The sequence below is a fragment of the Tursiops truncatus genome, chromosome 1 (assembly GCF_011762595.2).
Source record: "Tursiops truncatus isolate mTurTru1 chromosome 1, mTurTru1.mat.Y, whole genome shotgun sequence".
NCBI classification, from domain to species: domain Eukaryota; kingdom Metazoa; phylum Chordata; class Mammalia; order Artiodactyla; family Delphinidae; genus Tursiops; species Tursiops truncatus.
This window is the reverse complement of record NC_047034.1, coordinates 66820255-66837405: the sequence shown is the minus strand read 5'-3', so window position 1 is coordinate 66837405 and position 17151 is coordinate 66820255. Positions and strand designations below refer to the sequence as shown.

At 44.4% G+C, this 17151-nt stretch overlaps 1 protein-coding gene across 5 annotated transcripts in view; it reads left to right on the top strand.

The window, feature by feature from the left end:
• C1H1orf226 (chromosome 1 C1orf226 homolog) overlaps positions 1 to 17151 on the top strand; it is a 308224-nt gene that overhangs the window by 78402 nt on the left and 212671 nt on the right. For all 5 annotated transcript variants that reach the window (XR_012331950.1, XR_012331949.1, XM_073805108.1 and 2 more), the window contains exon 2: positions 3055 to 3126. Coding sequence is in view for 3 of the 5 variants with exons in the window: in XM_073805108.1 (XP_073661209.1) it covers positions 3055 to 3126 (72 nt within the window). In the remaining 2 variants the exon portion in view is untranslated. The remainder of the gene's footprint in view (positions 1 to 3054; positions 3127 to 17151) is intronic.

Sequence of the window (17151 nt, the reverse complement as noted above, 5' to 3'; positions counted from 1 at the left end):
GCCACAACTACTGAAGCCCGTGCGCCTAGAGCCCGTGCTCCTCAACAAAGAGAAGCCACCGCAATGAGAAGCCCGTGCACCGCGATGAAGAGTAGCCCCTGCTTGCTGCAACTAGAGAAAGCCCATGTGCGGCAATGAAGACCCAATGCAACCAAAAAAAAAAACTGACTTGGATAAATCTCATATGTTGGTTACTTAGTACAATTTGCATCTTCCTTCTAGTTTTTTTTTTTTTTTTTTTCTTTCTAGGTGGTAATGAAAAGGAAGCAGGCCCTGATATTTTTAAACTTGAGTGGTTGTATGAACCACCTTTCAGGTGGGTCTGGTCTACGACTGTGTCTTACACTGTGCCCAGAATGGAGCCTCAGAGTGGACTGAAGCTAGTTGTGGAGGTGGTAATTTTAGGTATCGAGATACTTTTTTGGGTTTTTTTGTTATACACGTACATAACGGCAGTAATCGCTTATCGTACTCTCTGGTTTTGCCCCGAGGAGTGGGATTTCTGACCCCTCCCCCGCTTCCCTGAAATTGTCGCTGTTTTTTGGTTCATGGTTAGTGTGGATATTTGGCTTTTGATCTCTACTTTGTGTTTCCTTTTAATCTCCTCGAATAACCGTAAGGTGCAGCTATGGTAAGGATGGGTTATCTGCTCCAGACTCTCCTCAGAAAGGCAGATTTGTGATTTTCTTCACATGATTGGGAAGAAGGATGAGTGAGTGTGTGGTGTGAATACAAGTGGGATGTGTTAGTGAGTGTGGGATGACCGTGTGCATGCTTTGTGTGGGGTGTGTGTGTGTGTGTGAGAGGTGATCAGTCATGTGTATGCACGTGGCACATGAGATATGTGAACATGTGTGCGCTGATGTGTGTGTGTGAAGGTGTGTGGTGTATGCGCGCACATGTACCAGGTTGGCTGATGACGTCAAGGAGGCACTAATAGCATGAAGATGTTGGGTGTCCTCACCTCACATGCAGGATGCTACTCCCTTGTTAGGAAACCTTGTCCAGAGCTAGAAAGCTGCCCCTCCATTCTGTCTGTGTTGCTTCCATCCTCACTGTACCCCGAATGCTTTGGGATTCTCAGTCCAGCGGTGCCCCTTCTTGAGAAGGGATGGGGATGGGACCCATCTGGGCATCTGCATTCAGGCCCAGTTGTGGACCTCACTGGGTAGCAGGCCCTTTCCTGGGGTTTTGCAGGGCTCAGCGTGGGAGGACCGTTCAGTCCTTCAGGTTTACCTGTAATGGGTGACCTTGCTCGGTCTTGAGAGCCAGGCTCTCATGTGATGCCAGAGGGAACACAAGCCCTGAAGGTCTGGTTGCCAAGTCAGCCCTGACTGCTCTGAGTTCAGGGCAGGAGCCATCAGGCGTGCAGCGCTCAGGAGAGGGGGCACGGAAACTGCCCCCGACGGGGGGGCGGGGTGCTTTGAAGTTGGGCAGTCACAAACCCGGCCTCACGTCATTCCTGGCTATGTGGGTCGCTGACATGCTGACAAACGGTGGGGCCCCAGCAGAGCTCAGAGGGCAGAAACGCCAGCCATGGTTAAAGCTGACAGCGTGCTTAGATCCTTAGATCCAGGGGGCTTTGTGTACCTGCTGTGGTCAGGCTGTCCATCTGGGGCCCAGACTTCGTACAGGCTGCTGGGAATCTTGATCTTCAGTGTGTTAGCACAAACCGGGGATCAGTACTAGGGGAAATCCTTTCCCAGTATTTAGTTTTTGAAACCCTCCTCACTGGGGCCAGCCTTAACTCCAAATTTTAGGAAGAACCTTTTATTCCCGTAACCACAGGAAATATGTTTTCTGTAGAAATGGCTGTCCTGCTCTTATCTTCTATTAATGCAATGTTTGGTTGCGTAGACTTTTAAATTATCCTGGAGCTGTTAATTTCTAGGATATCCTCTGGGCTATTTTATATGTGTGTGTAAAAAGGAAAGACAAATTCCAGTGGGTCAGTGTGGAATGGGATGGTGCTTAATAAATGTTGGGTTGTCCTCTTTTCTTGTTTCATCCTGCTAAGTAATGATGTCTAGAAATAATCTATAATTTTGATCCAGCAATCCCACTTGTAGGAATCCAGCCTGAAGGGCCACTTGGATGAGCTCAAAGGTGTGTAGATAAGGAGGTTTGTGGAAGCAATTTTGTAATAGTGCCCTAGGGTAAGTGTCCATCAGTCATCTATCACATTACATGTGATAGACCTGTATGCATTGGTGGGGCAAGATGTCCAAGTTATAGTTAAAGTTAAAAAATCAACGTGAGTAGTATGAATCTTTTTATATAAAAGAAATTCCTCTGGGTGTCTATGAATATATATATGTATGTCCATTAATATAGAAAAAGAGATGTACATCAGACTGTTGACAGTGGGGGACTTTATTCTTTTGTTCTGCATATATCTGCATTATTTGAATAGTGTACAGCAAGAAATTATATTAGACAACCTGTATGTCGTTTGGTTTTAAAATTAACTTAAAAGTTTAATCAAGTTAAATTTTGTAATACATAACTAGTCCATTCTTTTTCTCCATTTAGGAAATTACTCAAATGTGTGAGGTCTCTATAACATCCAGGGCTAACTCAATGAAGTTCCATTAATTAAAAAAAGTAGATATTCATCTTTCTTATTCTTTTGGACGGCTTTAATGCATGCAGACCAGATCTGTGTAAGAGATTTATACCTTAGCTCATTTTATCTTTACTGAAATCCCATTTTACAGATGAGGAAATTGAGACAAAGGTAAAGTAGCCTGCCCCAAAGATAGTGGTGGGAGATTCTTCATACCCAGCTCTTCCTGTTTCAGAAGGCTGCTTGTTTAAACACAGCCCTTGGCTGCATCTCTGATTAAGAACGAGATGAAAAGGAAGCAGTTTCTTGTTTTGCTTTTCATAAAGTTAGAAATAGTCTCAAGACATCCTTTTGGCTCTTAATTTCCTCATTTGTAAAATGGGAAGATGAACTTGATGACTTCCAAAGGTCCTTCCAGCCCTAACATTCTGTCCTTAGGGACATCTGCCATCCCTCTTCTCAGTGAGTGTTTGCTTCTTTCCCCACAGTATGTCGGAAGCCTGGACGTGCCGAGGCCCAACAGCAGAGTGGAGATTGTGGCTGCCATGCGTCGGATCCGGGTGAGTGGCTGGAGGTGGGGCTGTGTGGAGCTGGAACTCAGGCGTCCGCCCTTTTAGAAAGTACTGGAGGTACCAAAATGGATGGCTGCACTCTTTGCGAGACCCCTGTAAGATCCAGGGGAGCTGTTCTGAGTTAGGTGGTTGATCTCGATTAAAGACCAAGGTAAAATGGATATATGATGGCTGGAGGGCTACCACCCTCCCTCTCTTGTGACCTGCTGCTTCTCAAACTGAGACACCTTACCCTTGAGGTTGTGTGGGTTCTGCCAGGGAATGAGAGACCGGTGAAGTATCTTTTTTATTCAAAGATTTTAGTGAAAAGTTTCAGTATTAGTAATTAGCTGATAATTGGCTCAAAGCATTTAAAAAGTGAAGCTTTTCTGTGGTACATAAAGAGGATCTACTTAAATTTTTAAGAACAAATGTGGGATTTCAACAGAATTCCCTTGGTTGGTTTGCTTTAGGCGCTGGACACGTGTGTGGGTTCTCTTCTGCCATTTCCGGTACTCTAGAGTAGAATTTGATCAACTTTCCGACCTGTTGCTTTCGGAGTCTGTGGTACACGGAGTAGAGATGGAATAAAAATTAAGTTGTCTTCTGATCACTGTGAAGGAATTTGCCCATGTGCTCTGTCATGAAACAGAGGAAGTTAGATTTGTGCGTTTCGAAGGTAGGGTTGGGATTGGTCAAGCAAATTGTCATGACTTTTTGGAGAGAATCAGAGTCGGAGGTGGCTGGATTGGTCATCCTGAATGCAGCCTGGTTTGGGCTCTTTGTCTTCTAGAAGAATCTACTCACCTCAGTGGAAAACATATAGATGTTGGGAGCTTCATTTTGCTTTTTGCCAGTTTTACTTTCAGTCAATTCATCTGAGCAACAGAGACCTCAATTCAATGACAGCAATTTTGGGAAGAAAATTAGGGTGTTTGCTTCTGTTTCTCTCAGCAGTTCATCAGCCTACTAAGATAATATTTTCACTGCTTTGGCCCTCCCAGTCCTTCAGCATTTTTTATTGTTAAGTTGAATTTGTTGAAACTACTATTAAATACAGCAATACTGTTTTTCATAGACATAGAAATGAGTCACTTTCACATGAGTTCATTTAATGTTCATAATAAGCTGCGAAGTAGGGGTCACGTTTCCTTCATTTTCTAGATTAAACTGAGGCTCAGAGAGTCATAGAGGTCTAGAAGTGGTGGGCACGTGGCCTGAATGCAGTTCTCCAGTTGGTTTCGTGAGAACATGCAAAACGCATCACACCTTTGGCTTCAGGCCTGGCATTCAGTATCCCCAGGCCTCTTCTCTTCCTTCACCTTCCTGCTCAGGTAGAAGCACCAAGGCCTCAGCTGAACATATCTGGGGTGTTGCTCTTGTGAGGATAGGTTACTGCTTTCATCATGGTTGTGACCTTGGTGTTTCAACAGAAAAAGTCCCTCTTTTCTTCATATTTGACTAAGAGACAGCACATATGCTGTTGCTAATATCACTATCATTATTAGAGTAATAAATATTAATAGTAGCTATCAATAATAGTAGCTACTATTCAGTACTTACTATGTGATAGGTGCTTTATTAGGCCTCTTTTTTTTTTTTTTTTTTGGCAGTATGCGGGCCTCTCACTGTTGTGGCCTCTCCCGTTGCGGAGCACAGGCTCTGGACGTGCAGGCTCAGCGGCCATGGCTCACGGGCCCAGCCGCTCCGCGGCACGTGGGACCTTCCCGGACCGGGGCACGAACCCGCGTTCCCTGCATCGGCAGGCGGACTCTCAACCACTGCGCCACCAGGGAAGCCCCCTAGTAGGCCTTTTTTTTTTTTTTTTTTTTTTTTACATCTTTATTGGAGTATAATTGCTTTACAATGGTGTGTTAGTTTCTGCTTTATAACAAAGTGAATCAGTTATACATATACATATGTCCCCATATCTCTTCCCTCTTGTGTCTCCCTCCCTCCCACCCTCCCTATCCCACCCCTCCAGGCGGTCACAAAACACTGAGCTGATCTCCCTGTGCTATGCGGCCTTTTAATATGGAAATAATGTTATTATTTGTAGCTACTCTAGATGAGGTGAGGGTATTATTGTTAAATTTTGTAGATGAGGAAATGGAAGCCTGGGGCATTAAATAATTAATTCTAGATCAAATTGGTGTCAATAGTTGGAGCTGGGATTCCTGCCCAGGACTGTGCTGCTCCCTGATTTGGGTGATGATCCCAGCTGGAGAACCAAAAGGTAGGGACCTGGAGCTTCCCCAGCGAGGGAGTCAGTGGCAGAAATACAACTTTGTAGAAAGAACAGAGGTACAGGAAAACATCCCCTCGAAGCAACGGCGGGTCAGGGTGTGTGGGGGGGCTGGCCATGCATGGCATCTGGAGGCCTTTGGGGCAGGAGTGTGGCCCCTGTGTCCTCTTCCCTCATCACCTGTCAGCCCAACTGGCCAGGTGCCAGTAGCTCGGTTCCCTGTGACCTGCTTCTGGTGCTTAATGTGCAGCTCATTAAATTAGAGGGAGAGATGAAGTGGCCAGAAAGCTGTTTGGTCTGGCTGTCCAGTCCCTTGTTTAGTCTGACCACCACTAAGAACTCTGGGTGTGTGTTTTACCCTGAACCCCCCAATTCACTGCTAGGTCCCTGCTGCTATTTTCTTTTCTTCTCTCCCTTTCAAAAGCTGTCTTGCCTGTAACTACAGTTGTCGAGAACTAGGGCATGTGATTTCTGTGTAAAAGGCCGTGCCTGACTCTGTCCTTTTGTGTTGAATGGTGCCAGGCTGACGTTGGTCAGGACACTGCGGAGTTTGGTTCCTGGATGCTCTTGTGGGTTCCCAAGATGCAGGCCTCCAGCTTGGCTCTGAGCAGTATCTCGTCCTCGGAGGGAAGCGGTTACTATAAGGATCATGGTACCTTACGTCTGTGAAATGGGTCGTGCGTCCGCCAGGCCCTTTAGACGCCAGTCTCCCTGATCCTCTCTGGAGCTCTGCACAGGACAGTGCAGATTGTCTCCATTTCGCAGAGAGGGAAGCACCTGGAGTGAAGGGATTGGCCTGAGGTTGGCCAGATTCATCTTCTGAGTTGGGGTTCCAGCAGCTGTATGGATTCCTGTTCCTGCCTCAGTGCCACACCTGCAGTGTTGACTCTGAGCTAAATAAATGGACTGTTGATTTGACTGGTGTTTTTCCTCTCTCTTTTCCCCGTTTCTCATTGGTTCCCTCGCCATATAGATTTTCTTTTAAAATTCATCTGTCTTCGGCATCTTTTTCTTTTCTCATGTGCTTTCAAAGACTTTTTTTTTTTATGGTGGTTAAAAACACATCACATATTTAACCGTTTAAAAGTGTATAATTCGGAATTTCCCTGGTGGCGCAGTGGATAAAACTGCGCTCCCAATGCAGGGGGCCCAGGTTCCATCCCTGGTCAGGTAACTAAATCCCACATGCATGCCACAACTAAGAGTTTCCATGCCACAACTAAGGAGCCCTGGAGCCATAACTTAAGGAGCCCTGGAGCTGCAACTAAGACCTGGCTCAACCAAATAAATTAAATAAATAAATAAATATTAAAAAAAAAGTGTATAATTCAATAGTGTTAAGTATATTTACACTGTTGTGTAACAGATCACTCTAAAATTTTATCTTGCAAAACTGAAACTCTCTACCCCTTGAACACTAATTCTTCTTCCCTCTCCCCCCCAGCTCTTGGCCGCCACCTTTACAGTTTCTCTTTCTATGCTTTTGACTACTCAGATACCTCATATATATGGAATCATACTTTGCCATTCTGTGAATGGCTCATTTCACTTAGCATAGTGTCCTCAAGGTTCATCCACATTGTAGCATGTAACAGGATTTCCTTCCTTATCTAAGGCTGCATAGTATTTGGTTGAATGTATGTAACACATTTTCTTTATCCATTTATCTGCTGTACCCTTGGGTTTCTTCCACCTTTTGGCTACTGTGAATAATGATGCAGTGAACGTTATTCACAGGAGCATGTGACGAACGCTCCTGAACAAAACAGGATCTCAAAGAGATATGCACATATCTCTTTGAGATCCCGTTTTGAATTCCTGTGGTTGTATACTCAGATGTGAGATTGCTGGATTATATGGTAGTTCTTTTTCAAAATTCTTTGAGGAACCTCCATACTGTGTTCCATAACGGTTGCACCATTTTTAATTCCTGCAACAGTAGAAAAGGGTTCCAAGATTTTTTTTTTCTTCTCAGTAACGTGTACCTTCTTGGTACACATGAATTTAAATAGATGAATTTTCTTTAACTAGATGAATTGTCTTTTTCTGGTAAGGATTTGTTGGGGTGGGAACCACTCAGCCCGTGGAGTGTTTCTGGGTAGTTTCAGGGAACAGGACATGGGTTCACAATGGATTGCCAGGCTACTTGCTGTCACAGGGGCCTCCTGCCTGAACTACCCAATGCCAGGGTGTGGGAGTTCCTTATACTGTGCTTCTAAGGACTAGATCTGGGGCTGTGAACGGTTGTAAGTGCAGCGTTAGCACAGTTGGCATAGTATGAGTTGGCACGTAAGTGGAGGAATTCATCAGCACTTCTTAGAAGGCCTCTCCTTAATTTAGCACTTTCACCTTCTGCTTCTCTAACACTCCAGGTAGAACCACGTCTGGCCCGGCCATGCCCTGCCCTGGTCACGCAGTGTCCCTTTGCTTGGACGCACAACTGTTGGTCAGGCTCTGGTGACTAGCGTGGCGTGTTCCCAGGGCAGTGTGTTTGGAGGCTGCTTAGAGTGGAGACCATGCAGGTGAGAGCCTGAGACCTGGCAGACAGAGGGGGGACGAAGAAGGGAGGAGCCGGAGAGCCAGCCCTGCTTGGCTGGGGAAGGGTGTTGAGTGTTTCCTTTTGCCCTGTGGCTGATAGGTATTATTCATGTATATTTATAACTCGTACATTTACAACTTTAAACATACTTTCACATACATTATTTCATTTGATTAGCCTGGAGTGTTCCTGTTTGTTACCTCTGTTTGATGAGAGGTGGGAAGACGGGGCATGGAGGGAGGAAGGGGACACCAGGCTCTCCAGCCATGTCAGCCAGCATAATGCGTGTGCGCTCATTCATTTATTCACTCACTCATTCATTAGATATTTATGGAACACTCTATGCTGGGCTAATGTTTCAATATTCTTTTGGGTGCTTATATTTAGTACTGGACAAGCCAGGCACATGAATAACTATATATTATTAGAAAAAGGGTAAGAAGCTGAGGAAGTGTGTAACTGGGAGATGTAACCCAATTTGGGGGAGACAGGGAAAGACCTGTGGGTTACAGAGGGATGGAGTCAATAATCAGTAGATACTGTAGCCAGATGACCCCTGAGATGAGGCTATTGTGGCTCAGGGAGGACTTGCAGCTCCTGGAGGGAGGTGACCACGTCACATCATACTGTCTTTGAACCTCACCTGCCTAACTTAGTGCCTGACCATTAGTACACAGTAGTGTTTCCTGAATGAATGAGGACTTTTCCCCCTGAAAATGTACTTGTTTAAACTCAGTCTTCTGTGTACTTCAAGCACAGAATCGTAGCACATCATTCATTGTTTGAAGTGACTGTGTAATTGCAGTTTATCCCTCAGATTTTAGAGGCCCAAGGCCACACAGGAGGAAGACCCAGACCTTCTGATGCCCAGCCCAGCACTGCTGCAGAGTAAGGCCAGTGGAAATTCACTGCACGTTTTTTGCTTCCTTGTTTTCTTCAGACAGCTTCTAGGAACTTCCATGGATTAGTTGGGAGTTGGGATGAATTTTGGGAAGCCCTGACCGTCAAACTGAGTTGGAATGAACTGCAGCTGTGGGTAGCAATAGTTTTTTTGGATCTGCTCTTTTTTTGTTTCCTTATTCAGGATTTGCTACTTTCCCCAAGGTTGAAAGAGGTACCTTTAGCTAGTCCGCTTGACACATGAAGACCCTGGTCTGTTCCCTTGTCTTACTCTTAAGAAATCTTCAGTTTCTCTTATTTTCTGTATTAGTTTACTTTTGCTACTGAAACAAATACCACAGTCTTACTGGTTTAAAACAATGCATGTTTATTATCTTACAGTTCTAGAGGTCAGAAGTTTGAAATGAGTCTTATGGGGCTAAAATAAAAATGGGTCAGCAAGGCTGTGTTCCTTCTAGAGGCCCTAGGGGAGAATCTGTTTCTTGCCTTTTCCAGCTTCTAGAGGCTGCCTGTGTTCCTTGGCTTGTGGCCTCATCACTCTGAACTCTCTATCACCACATCCGCTTCTTTGACTTTGACCCTCTTGCCTCCCTCTTATAAATAAAGACACTTGTGATTACACTGGGCCCATATGGATAATCCAGGATAATCTTCCCATCTCTCAATTCTTAAATCACATCTTCAAAGTCCTTTTGCCATGTAAGGTAACATAGTCACAGGTTCCAGGCGTTAGGACGTGGACACCTTTGGAGGCCCATCATTCTGCCCACCACACCTACCTTGTTTATTGTCTACCAAATAGGATAAGCTAAGTGGTGGAGGCCAGACCAAATCAGCAGGCCCTCTTAATTCCAGATCACATACTTCCCCCACTCCGTACTAGCTGCCTTGTATTGGGTTGACCCACATGTTCTCCTCTGATCCCTATGATGACCCAGGCAGGAAGGAAGCTTAAGAGATACTCCCCAGAAGCACTGGATGAATATCCTGCTCTTTGTCTACCAAGGATCCAAAGGTCTGAGAAGATGCTAGCTGGATGAAGAAAACAAGAGAAGAGGGGATACGATTTATTTATTATTATTTTTGCGGTACGTGGGCCTCTCACTGCTGTGGCCTCTCCTGTTGCGGAGCACAGGCTCCGGACGCGCAGGCTCAGCGGCCGTGGCTCACGGGCCCAGGTGCTCCGCGGCATGTAGGATCTTCCCGGACTGGGGCACGAATCCACGTCCCCTGCATCCCTCAACCACTGCGCCACCAGGGATTTTTTTTTTTTTTTTTTTTTTAAAGCTGCACCGCTTAGAACAATTCACAAAGTTCAGAGAAGTTCTGCATGAGCCCATGGTTGGTCTGACACACTGGGGTTGCTTGCTTGGAAGTTAACTGGTTGAAAGTTGAAGGGTGGCCAGTAATACTGAAATCAGGCTACTGGCTTTGCACCATTGGGCCTGCTGTGTGAATAGGTGAGTTTGGCAGCCAAATATCTGGTATGATTTTCAAGTCCATTGTTCCCCAATATTAATACCATTCCCCCCATTGCACTTTTTAGCTTCCTCAGAAAGCTGTGTAGTCAAAAGAGCTCTCAGTGAAGAATAATGAGAGTTGGACTCGAGTCCGCTTGACTTGCTGTGTAACCTTGGTGAGGTATCTGACTGCCATTAATTTCAGTTTCCTTGTTTATAAAGGGGAAAGGATGATACTTATTCTCTCTGGTGCTCTCGTTGAATCTGGGATAATGCATGAAAAAATACTTTATAAACCGAAAAGGACAATTTATATTCATCGGTATCATTTTTGTACATTCCTCTGGGTTTCAAAGCATTTCATAAATGCAGGTAAATACCCTGAGAGACACTGAGCTGCTTCATCTAGCTCCTTTTAATAGCCAGCGTCTTTTTCCAGATTTCCGTGCAAACATCCTTCGGGAGGCTTCCCCCACTAGGTCATTTTGTCTTCTCACATGATCTTGCGGTACCACACCTCTCTCTCTCGTATAGCACTTGTAGCAACTGTATTCCCAGTGTCTGGCAGGGTGCCAGCCTTTGCTGAGTAGACTTTTGTTAGTGACTGAGAAAATTCATCTTAGTTGATAACCATGTGAGCATAAAGCAGTGAAACCCAGCGAGGCTCTGCTGAGGGAATGCCAGGGAGGAGGAGGGCTGCAGTGGAGTCAGACCTAACCAACAGGCTGGGCTGCAGAGTGGCAGCTGGTGTTCTGTTACTCTCTCACCTTTGGAACCTGTCGTAGCTGCTGGAAGGGAAGCCTCAGGTGGGGAAGGAGAGAGGCATCTTGCTGGGCCGTCAGGGCTGGAGAGAAGACAGATGTGTGGCTAAAGACCAGATTTATGGCTGTTTAAAAACCCAGGGGACAGATCCCCGCAGTAGAAATGTAGTGTAGCCTCACAGAGGCCATGCAGCTGGACCTGGAGGCGTATGTGTGTGCAGCCAGGTGCACTCAGAGTTGTGTGGTCCCCCATCCTGGCTCCTCTACCTGTGGGATGGGTAAATCCTCGGCCGCCCTGCAAACAGCTTTCACAAGCATGGGATCAGAGTTTGCCGCTGAGCAGTGACTTGATTTCTCAAGGACTGCTCAAGAGTGGTGTGTGATCCGTGGCCTGGAACAGAATGGGCCGGTGACCAGGAAATGGCCAAGCTCTCCCCTTTCCTACAGCTCCCTTCCGGTGGTGCCACCTCTTGCAGACATTTCTCTCACGATAACAAACAAACAAATATAAAAAGGTCCTGGATGGTCTTGGGAGAACAGGAATGAAATGCTCTTGGGAGAAGATCCAGGGACTGGGGGCACCGGTGGCTTTATGGAGCAGTGACTGGAGTTGTGAGTGCCTCACAGCTGCACTTGTGTTTCCCTCCCCACAGGCGTTAAGCCCCTGCACGTGGCCTCTTCATACGTTCAGCCACGAAATCTGTGTTTTACCTGCTTCTGGGAGGCTTTGTCCAGGAATCATTTCATCCCCTTTATGTAACTCTCCCCCTAAGTGGCTACCCTCACTATCATTTGCTCTTTTGTCATGAATTGTTTTCCTTCTCTTCCCAAATTCAGAGTTGGCAAGTCTACCTCCGAGCGGCTTAGCTTGTAACACAGGCCTAGCATGGCCCTATTAATTTCCTATTGCTGCTGTAACAAATTACTACAAACATAGTGGCTTAAAATAACACAAGTTTATTATCTTACCATTATCCTCCAGTTCTGGAGGTCAAAAGTCTGAAATGAGGCTAAAATCAAGGAGTTGGCAGGGCTGTTTTTCTTCTGAGGCTCTAGGGAGAATCTGTGCCCTTGCTTTTCCAGCTTCTAGAGGCTGCCTGAATTCCTTCGTCCTTGGCCCCTTTCCATCTTTAAAGTCAGCAATCATGTCACTCCAACCCTGCTCTAACTCCGCTGCCTTCCCCTCACATGTATAAGGACCTTGATCATTACATTGGCTCTTCCTCCTTCCTCTGATGATCCAGGATGATCTCTCCCATCTCAAGGTTCTTTTTTTTTTTTTTTTGCGGTCCGCGAGCCTCTCACTGTTGTGGCCTCTCCCGTTGCGGAGCGCAGGCTCAGCGGCCATGGCCCACGGGCCCAGCCGCTGGGCCCTTTCTAATTAGTGTGTATTGGACAGGGATAGTGGGGTCAGAAAACCATACAAGTTGGTTGTCAGACACACTTAAGCACCCAGCAAATGTTAGCTTTTAAAGACATCAGCTTTGCATGCCAATAACTTTTTTCCCTTAGTCTGTAGATGAGTGTTTCTCAAAATGGGTTCTGTGGCTCTCTTGGAATTTAGGGCTGTAGTCTCCAGGGTCTGAGTTCTTTATAAGAATTAAAAAATTTTGTGTTTTCATTTGATCCAGTAGCAAAGTAAAATAAGCCTATTCCAGACTCTAGGAAGGGCCATATTAATGCCTAGTGCTGCCAACTGTTTTACTGTCTACAGTTGTGTTTGTTTCCTTGTGTTGGCACCAGATAGTTCTGTAATTGTCATGCCCTGAAGAAAAAGTTCACAATATGTCTATAATGAATTCTCATAAGGTGAAGGACAAGTGACGGTACCACACCTTGTAGGAATTAAGATTTTGCAGTGGTGGGAACAGAAGAAAGTGGCAGAAAAATGGAGTCTGCGCATGGAGCGCAGGACTGCAGGCAGGGCTGCAATGCGGCCACGCTCCCCGGGGTGGCTCTCTGAGTTGCTCGTGGCTTGTGTGACTGCTGTGTGTTCTGATTAGTTCCAGGATCTTCTGATTTGTTGGCCCCTGTGCCATGCTGGTTGTCAGAATACTGTCATCCGATTTTGTGTGTGCTGAACTCCAAAGAACTTGGGTCAGGTACTCACCACATATCCCGGTTGTGAGAAGGGATATAATTTCAGTTGAATAACAAAATCTTCTCTGACATGAACATCTTTGCTTTGAATTTATTGGTTATACAATTTGTGTTTAATTTATGAAGTTGTAAAAGACCTGTGTGTGTAAGCAGTTTATATCCAGTTTTATGTCTTACATATTTAAGTGGTATACATAATTTGCCAGCACTTGTTTTGGTAACACCTTTATTGAGACATAATTCACATTATCATGCAACTCATCCATTTAAAGTATAGAAGTCAGTGGTTTTTAGTATATTCATAGTGTTGTGAAGAACCATCACCGTCATCAACTTGAGAATATTTTCATCACCCCAAGAAGAAACTCTGCACTTCTTAGCCATCACCTTCCAATCTCCCCCAGATACCCCCCATCCTAGCCTCAGGCAACCACGAGTCTACTTTCTGTCTCTATGGATTGTCTGTTCTGGACATTTCCTATAAATGGCAGTCATACAGTGTGTGGCCTCTTATGTCTGGCTTCTTTTGCTCAGCATAATGTTTTCAAGGTTTATCTGTGTTATGGCACGTATCAGTACTTCATTTCTTTTTTTACTGAATGATATTCCATAGTATGGATATACCATTTATTATTTATTCATTCAAATGCTGAGTGGTTGCAAAACTTTTTTTCTTGAAAAAGGGCCCAGACTTTATTAAGTTTTAGAAAACATTTGATGTGGATTGAGCAGGGTGTAAAGGGATGGTGACAGTTGTTGTCTTCTCAGCCAAAGGAAACAAATCATTGCTTTTTTAGGTAATCTTGGGCAAGGCATTCTCATCAGTATAAAGAATGATGTACTGATAGGAGAACTTAATATTTTGTCCACTCATTTAAAAAAACGTATTGAACATTGGGGTGCATATATCTCTTTGAATTAGTGTTTTCGTTTTCTTTGGATAAATACTCAGGAGTGGAATTGATGAATCGTATGGTGGTTCTGTTTTTGATTTGCCGCTCCATGGCATGTGGGATCTTCCCGGACAGGGGCACGAACCCATGTCCCCTGCATCGGCAGGCGGACTCTCAACTACTGCGCCACCAGGGAAGCCCTCTGTTTTTGATTTTGTGAGGAACCTCCATACTCTTTTCACAATGGCTGTACCAATATACATTCCCACCAACAGTGCACTAGGGTTCCCTTTTCTCCACATCCTCACAGCATTATTTACAATAGTCAAGATACGGAAGCAGCCTAAGTGCCCACCAACTGATGAATGGTTAAAGATGTGTTTTATATATATTACAATAGAATATTACTCAGACATAAAAAAGAATGAAATCTTGCCATTTGTGACAGCGTGAATGGATCTGGAGTGAAGTAGAGTAAAATAAATAAGTGAAATAAATCAGAGAAAGACAAATGCTGTATGCTTTCACTTATATGTGGAGTCTAAAAAACAAAACAAACATATATAACAAAACAGAAGCAGACTCACAGAGAACAAACAAATGGTTGCTAGAGGGGAGGGGGATGTGAAACAGGTGAAGGGGATTAAGAGGTACAAACTACTGGAATATATTACAGTAAATCACAGGGATATAATGTACAGCAGAGGGAATATAGTCAATAATAGTGTAAGAACTTTGTATAGTGTATAATCTATAAAAATATTGAATCACTAAAAAATGTGTTGACTTCCTTTTATGAGCCAATATTGTTTTAGGCTCTGGGGATATAGCAGTCAACAAAACAAAGTCCTTGTCCGCATGGACAGGACATTATTTTATATTCTGGTGGTTGGGATGGAGGTAAAGGAGGAGACAATATACATATAATATCACACGTAAATTGTCTGCAGAAAAATAAAGCAGGGCATGAGTTTAGACAGTGCCAGGAGGTAGGGAGTGGAAGCTATTTTATGTGAACTGTTGGCAAAGGCCTCTAGTTTATGGTGACCTTTGAATCTCTAGAGATGTGAATGTGAGATAGAGAGTGAGCAAGCAAGCCATGTGAATATCTGGAGGCAGCTACCCAGACAGAAGGAACAGTAAGTGCAAAGGCCCTGGGGTGGAACTGGGCTTTGCAGCTTCAAGGAATAGCCAAGAAGCTCAGTGTGGCTGAAGACTCAAGAGTCCAAGCGCAAATGGTAGATTATTTCCAGGAGTTTATTCCTAGGAATCACATATCATGTGAATCTGGTTCACTTGGTACCTACCAAATGTCTGACCACACATGAGAAAATGCATTTATCTTTCCTCTGAATCTGCACCAGGTTGAAAAGTCACTTTGCATGAGGAGCTTTGGTTCTGCTCCTGAGGTGAACAAGTTTGGGGATGATTTTAAAACTGGGACAGAGCTGCTAGATGCATTATCTGTAAGCAGAGAAGAGGTAGTAAGAATCAGTTGTTATCAGAAGCTAATGCATGCTTGCTTTTAAAGATGATGACTGACTTTATTACAGCCATTTATGCTCAAGAATAAGAAATGATGTAATTGGGCTTCCATGGGAGCATTTGAATATTGCCTGGCGCAGCCCACAGTTTCTTGTGCTGACCTACTTAATGCTCGGAGGTCTTCTTGAAGCCAGTGATGTTTATCCTTCACATCAGGAGGAGATGAAGAACCTCAGTTCATTGCTGCCACCAGCCTCTGGGGACCTATTCGTTCATGTTCCTGCCATTAGTAAAAGGTTGCCCTGAGCATCCACTCCTTGCTTTGATGACTTCTGTGCCTTTTAAAAAAATATATACATAATATCATTTTAACCATTTGTAAGTGTACAGCTCAGTGGCATTAAATAATTCACTGTTCTGTACCTGTTACCACTATCTATACCTAAAACCTTTTCATCATCTCCAACATAAACTCTCTACCCATTAAACAGTAACTCCCTCTTTGCTCTCAGCCTCTGGTAACCTCTGTTCTGCTGTCTTTCTGATTTTTGCCTGTTCTAGAGTCCTCATGTAAGTGGAATCTCAGATAATATTTGTCCTTCTCTGTCTGGCTTATTTCACTAAGAGTGATGTTTTCAAGGACCACCCATGTTGTAGCATAAATCAAAATTTCATTCCTTTTTTATGGCTGAATAGTATTCCCTGCTGTGACTTTTTGCACTCAGCACATCATGCAGGCTTTGGTGTGTGGCTGTTTCCTCTTGGGACCAAAAGCAATGTATTATAGGACAGGGATGCACAGTCATGGAACAGAACATCCACAGCAGCAAATACTGAGGACCTGAGCTGCTGGTGGGAAACCTCTGGTCCCTGCTGAAAGGCCCAATCTTCACTTACGTAGTAGTTTATGGTTGTTAAAGTCATTTTCGTGTCCGTTGTCACCTAATGTCTCCAGTAACTTTTTATAACGTTATAAAGTTAAAGCACATATTATCCCTGTTTTATTACAGATAAAGGTCATCAGAGTGGAATGGCTTGCTCAAACTAATTATCTTATTGTCCTTATCAATGATGACCAGAGTTGATTACAGACTGCCGTGTGCTGTGTTACGTCAGGCTACGTGCAAAGTGCTTCACAAGTATTATATCACTTGATCCTCACCACAGGTGTGAAGGTCATCCCCTCTTATAGGTGGGGAAACTGAGGCACAGAGAGGTTAAATAACTTGCCCAAGATCACAGAACTGGTAAGTGGGGAATCTAGGATTCGCTCCAGAGCTTGAATGAGGTACAGCTGAGTCTTGCCATGGTTCTGATACTATCAGTTTGCTTACCTCTGGGTCAGAGATCCTACAAGAACATGCTGACAGTCCCCGCTTTACCAGATATCAGTCCAGGCAGCGTCATCTGTGTCCCTGATTGTGCCTTTCTCCAGTCTGGGAACACTGCCAGACAGTGGGCATTATTTGATTTTTTTTATAAACTTCTTTTTAGATTTTGAGACTCATACATCCTGTGCGACACCCCCATTTGGTTATCCCAAAGGCATCTTGAATTCAACATGTCAAAAATGGAATTCATCATTTCTACAGTCTCTTCTCTTTGCTCAGAACCCTCTCCCCTGCGGTTTTTTTCTGTGATTGTTTCCTTA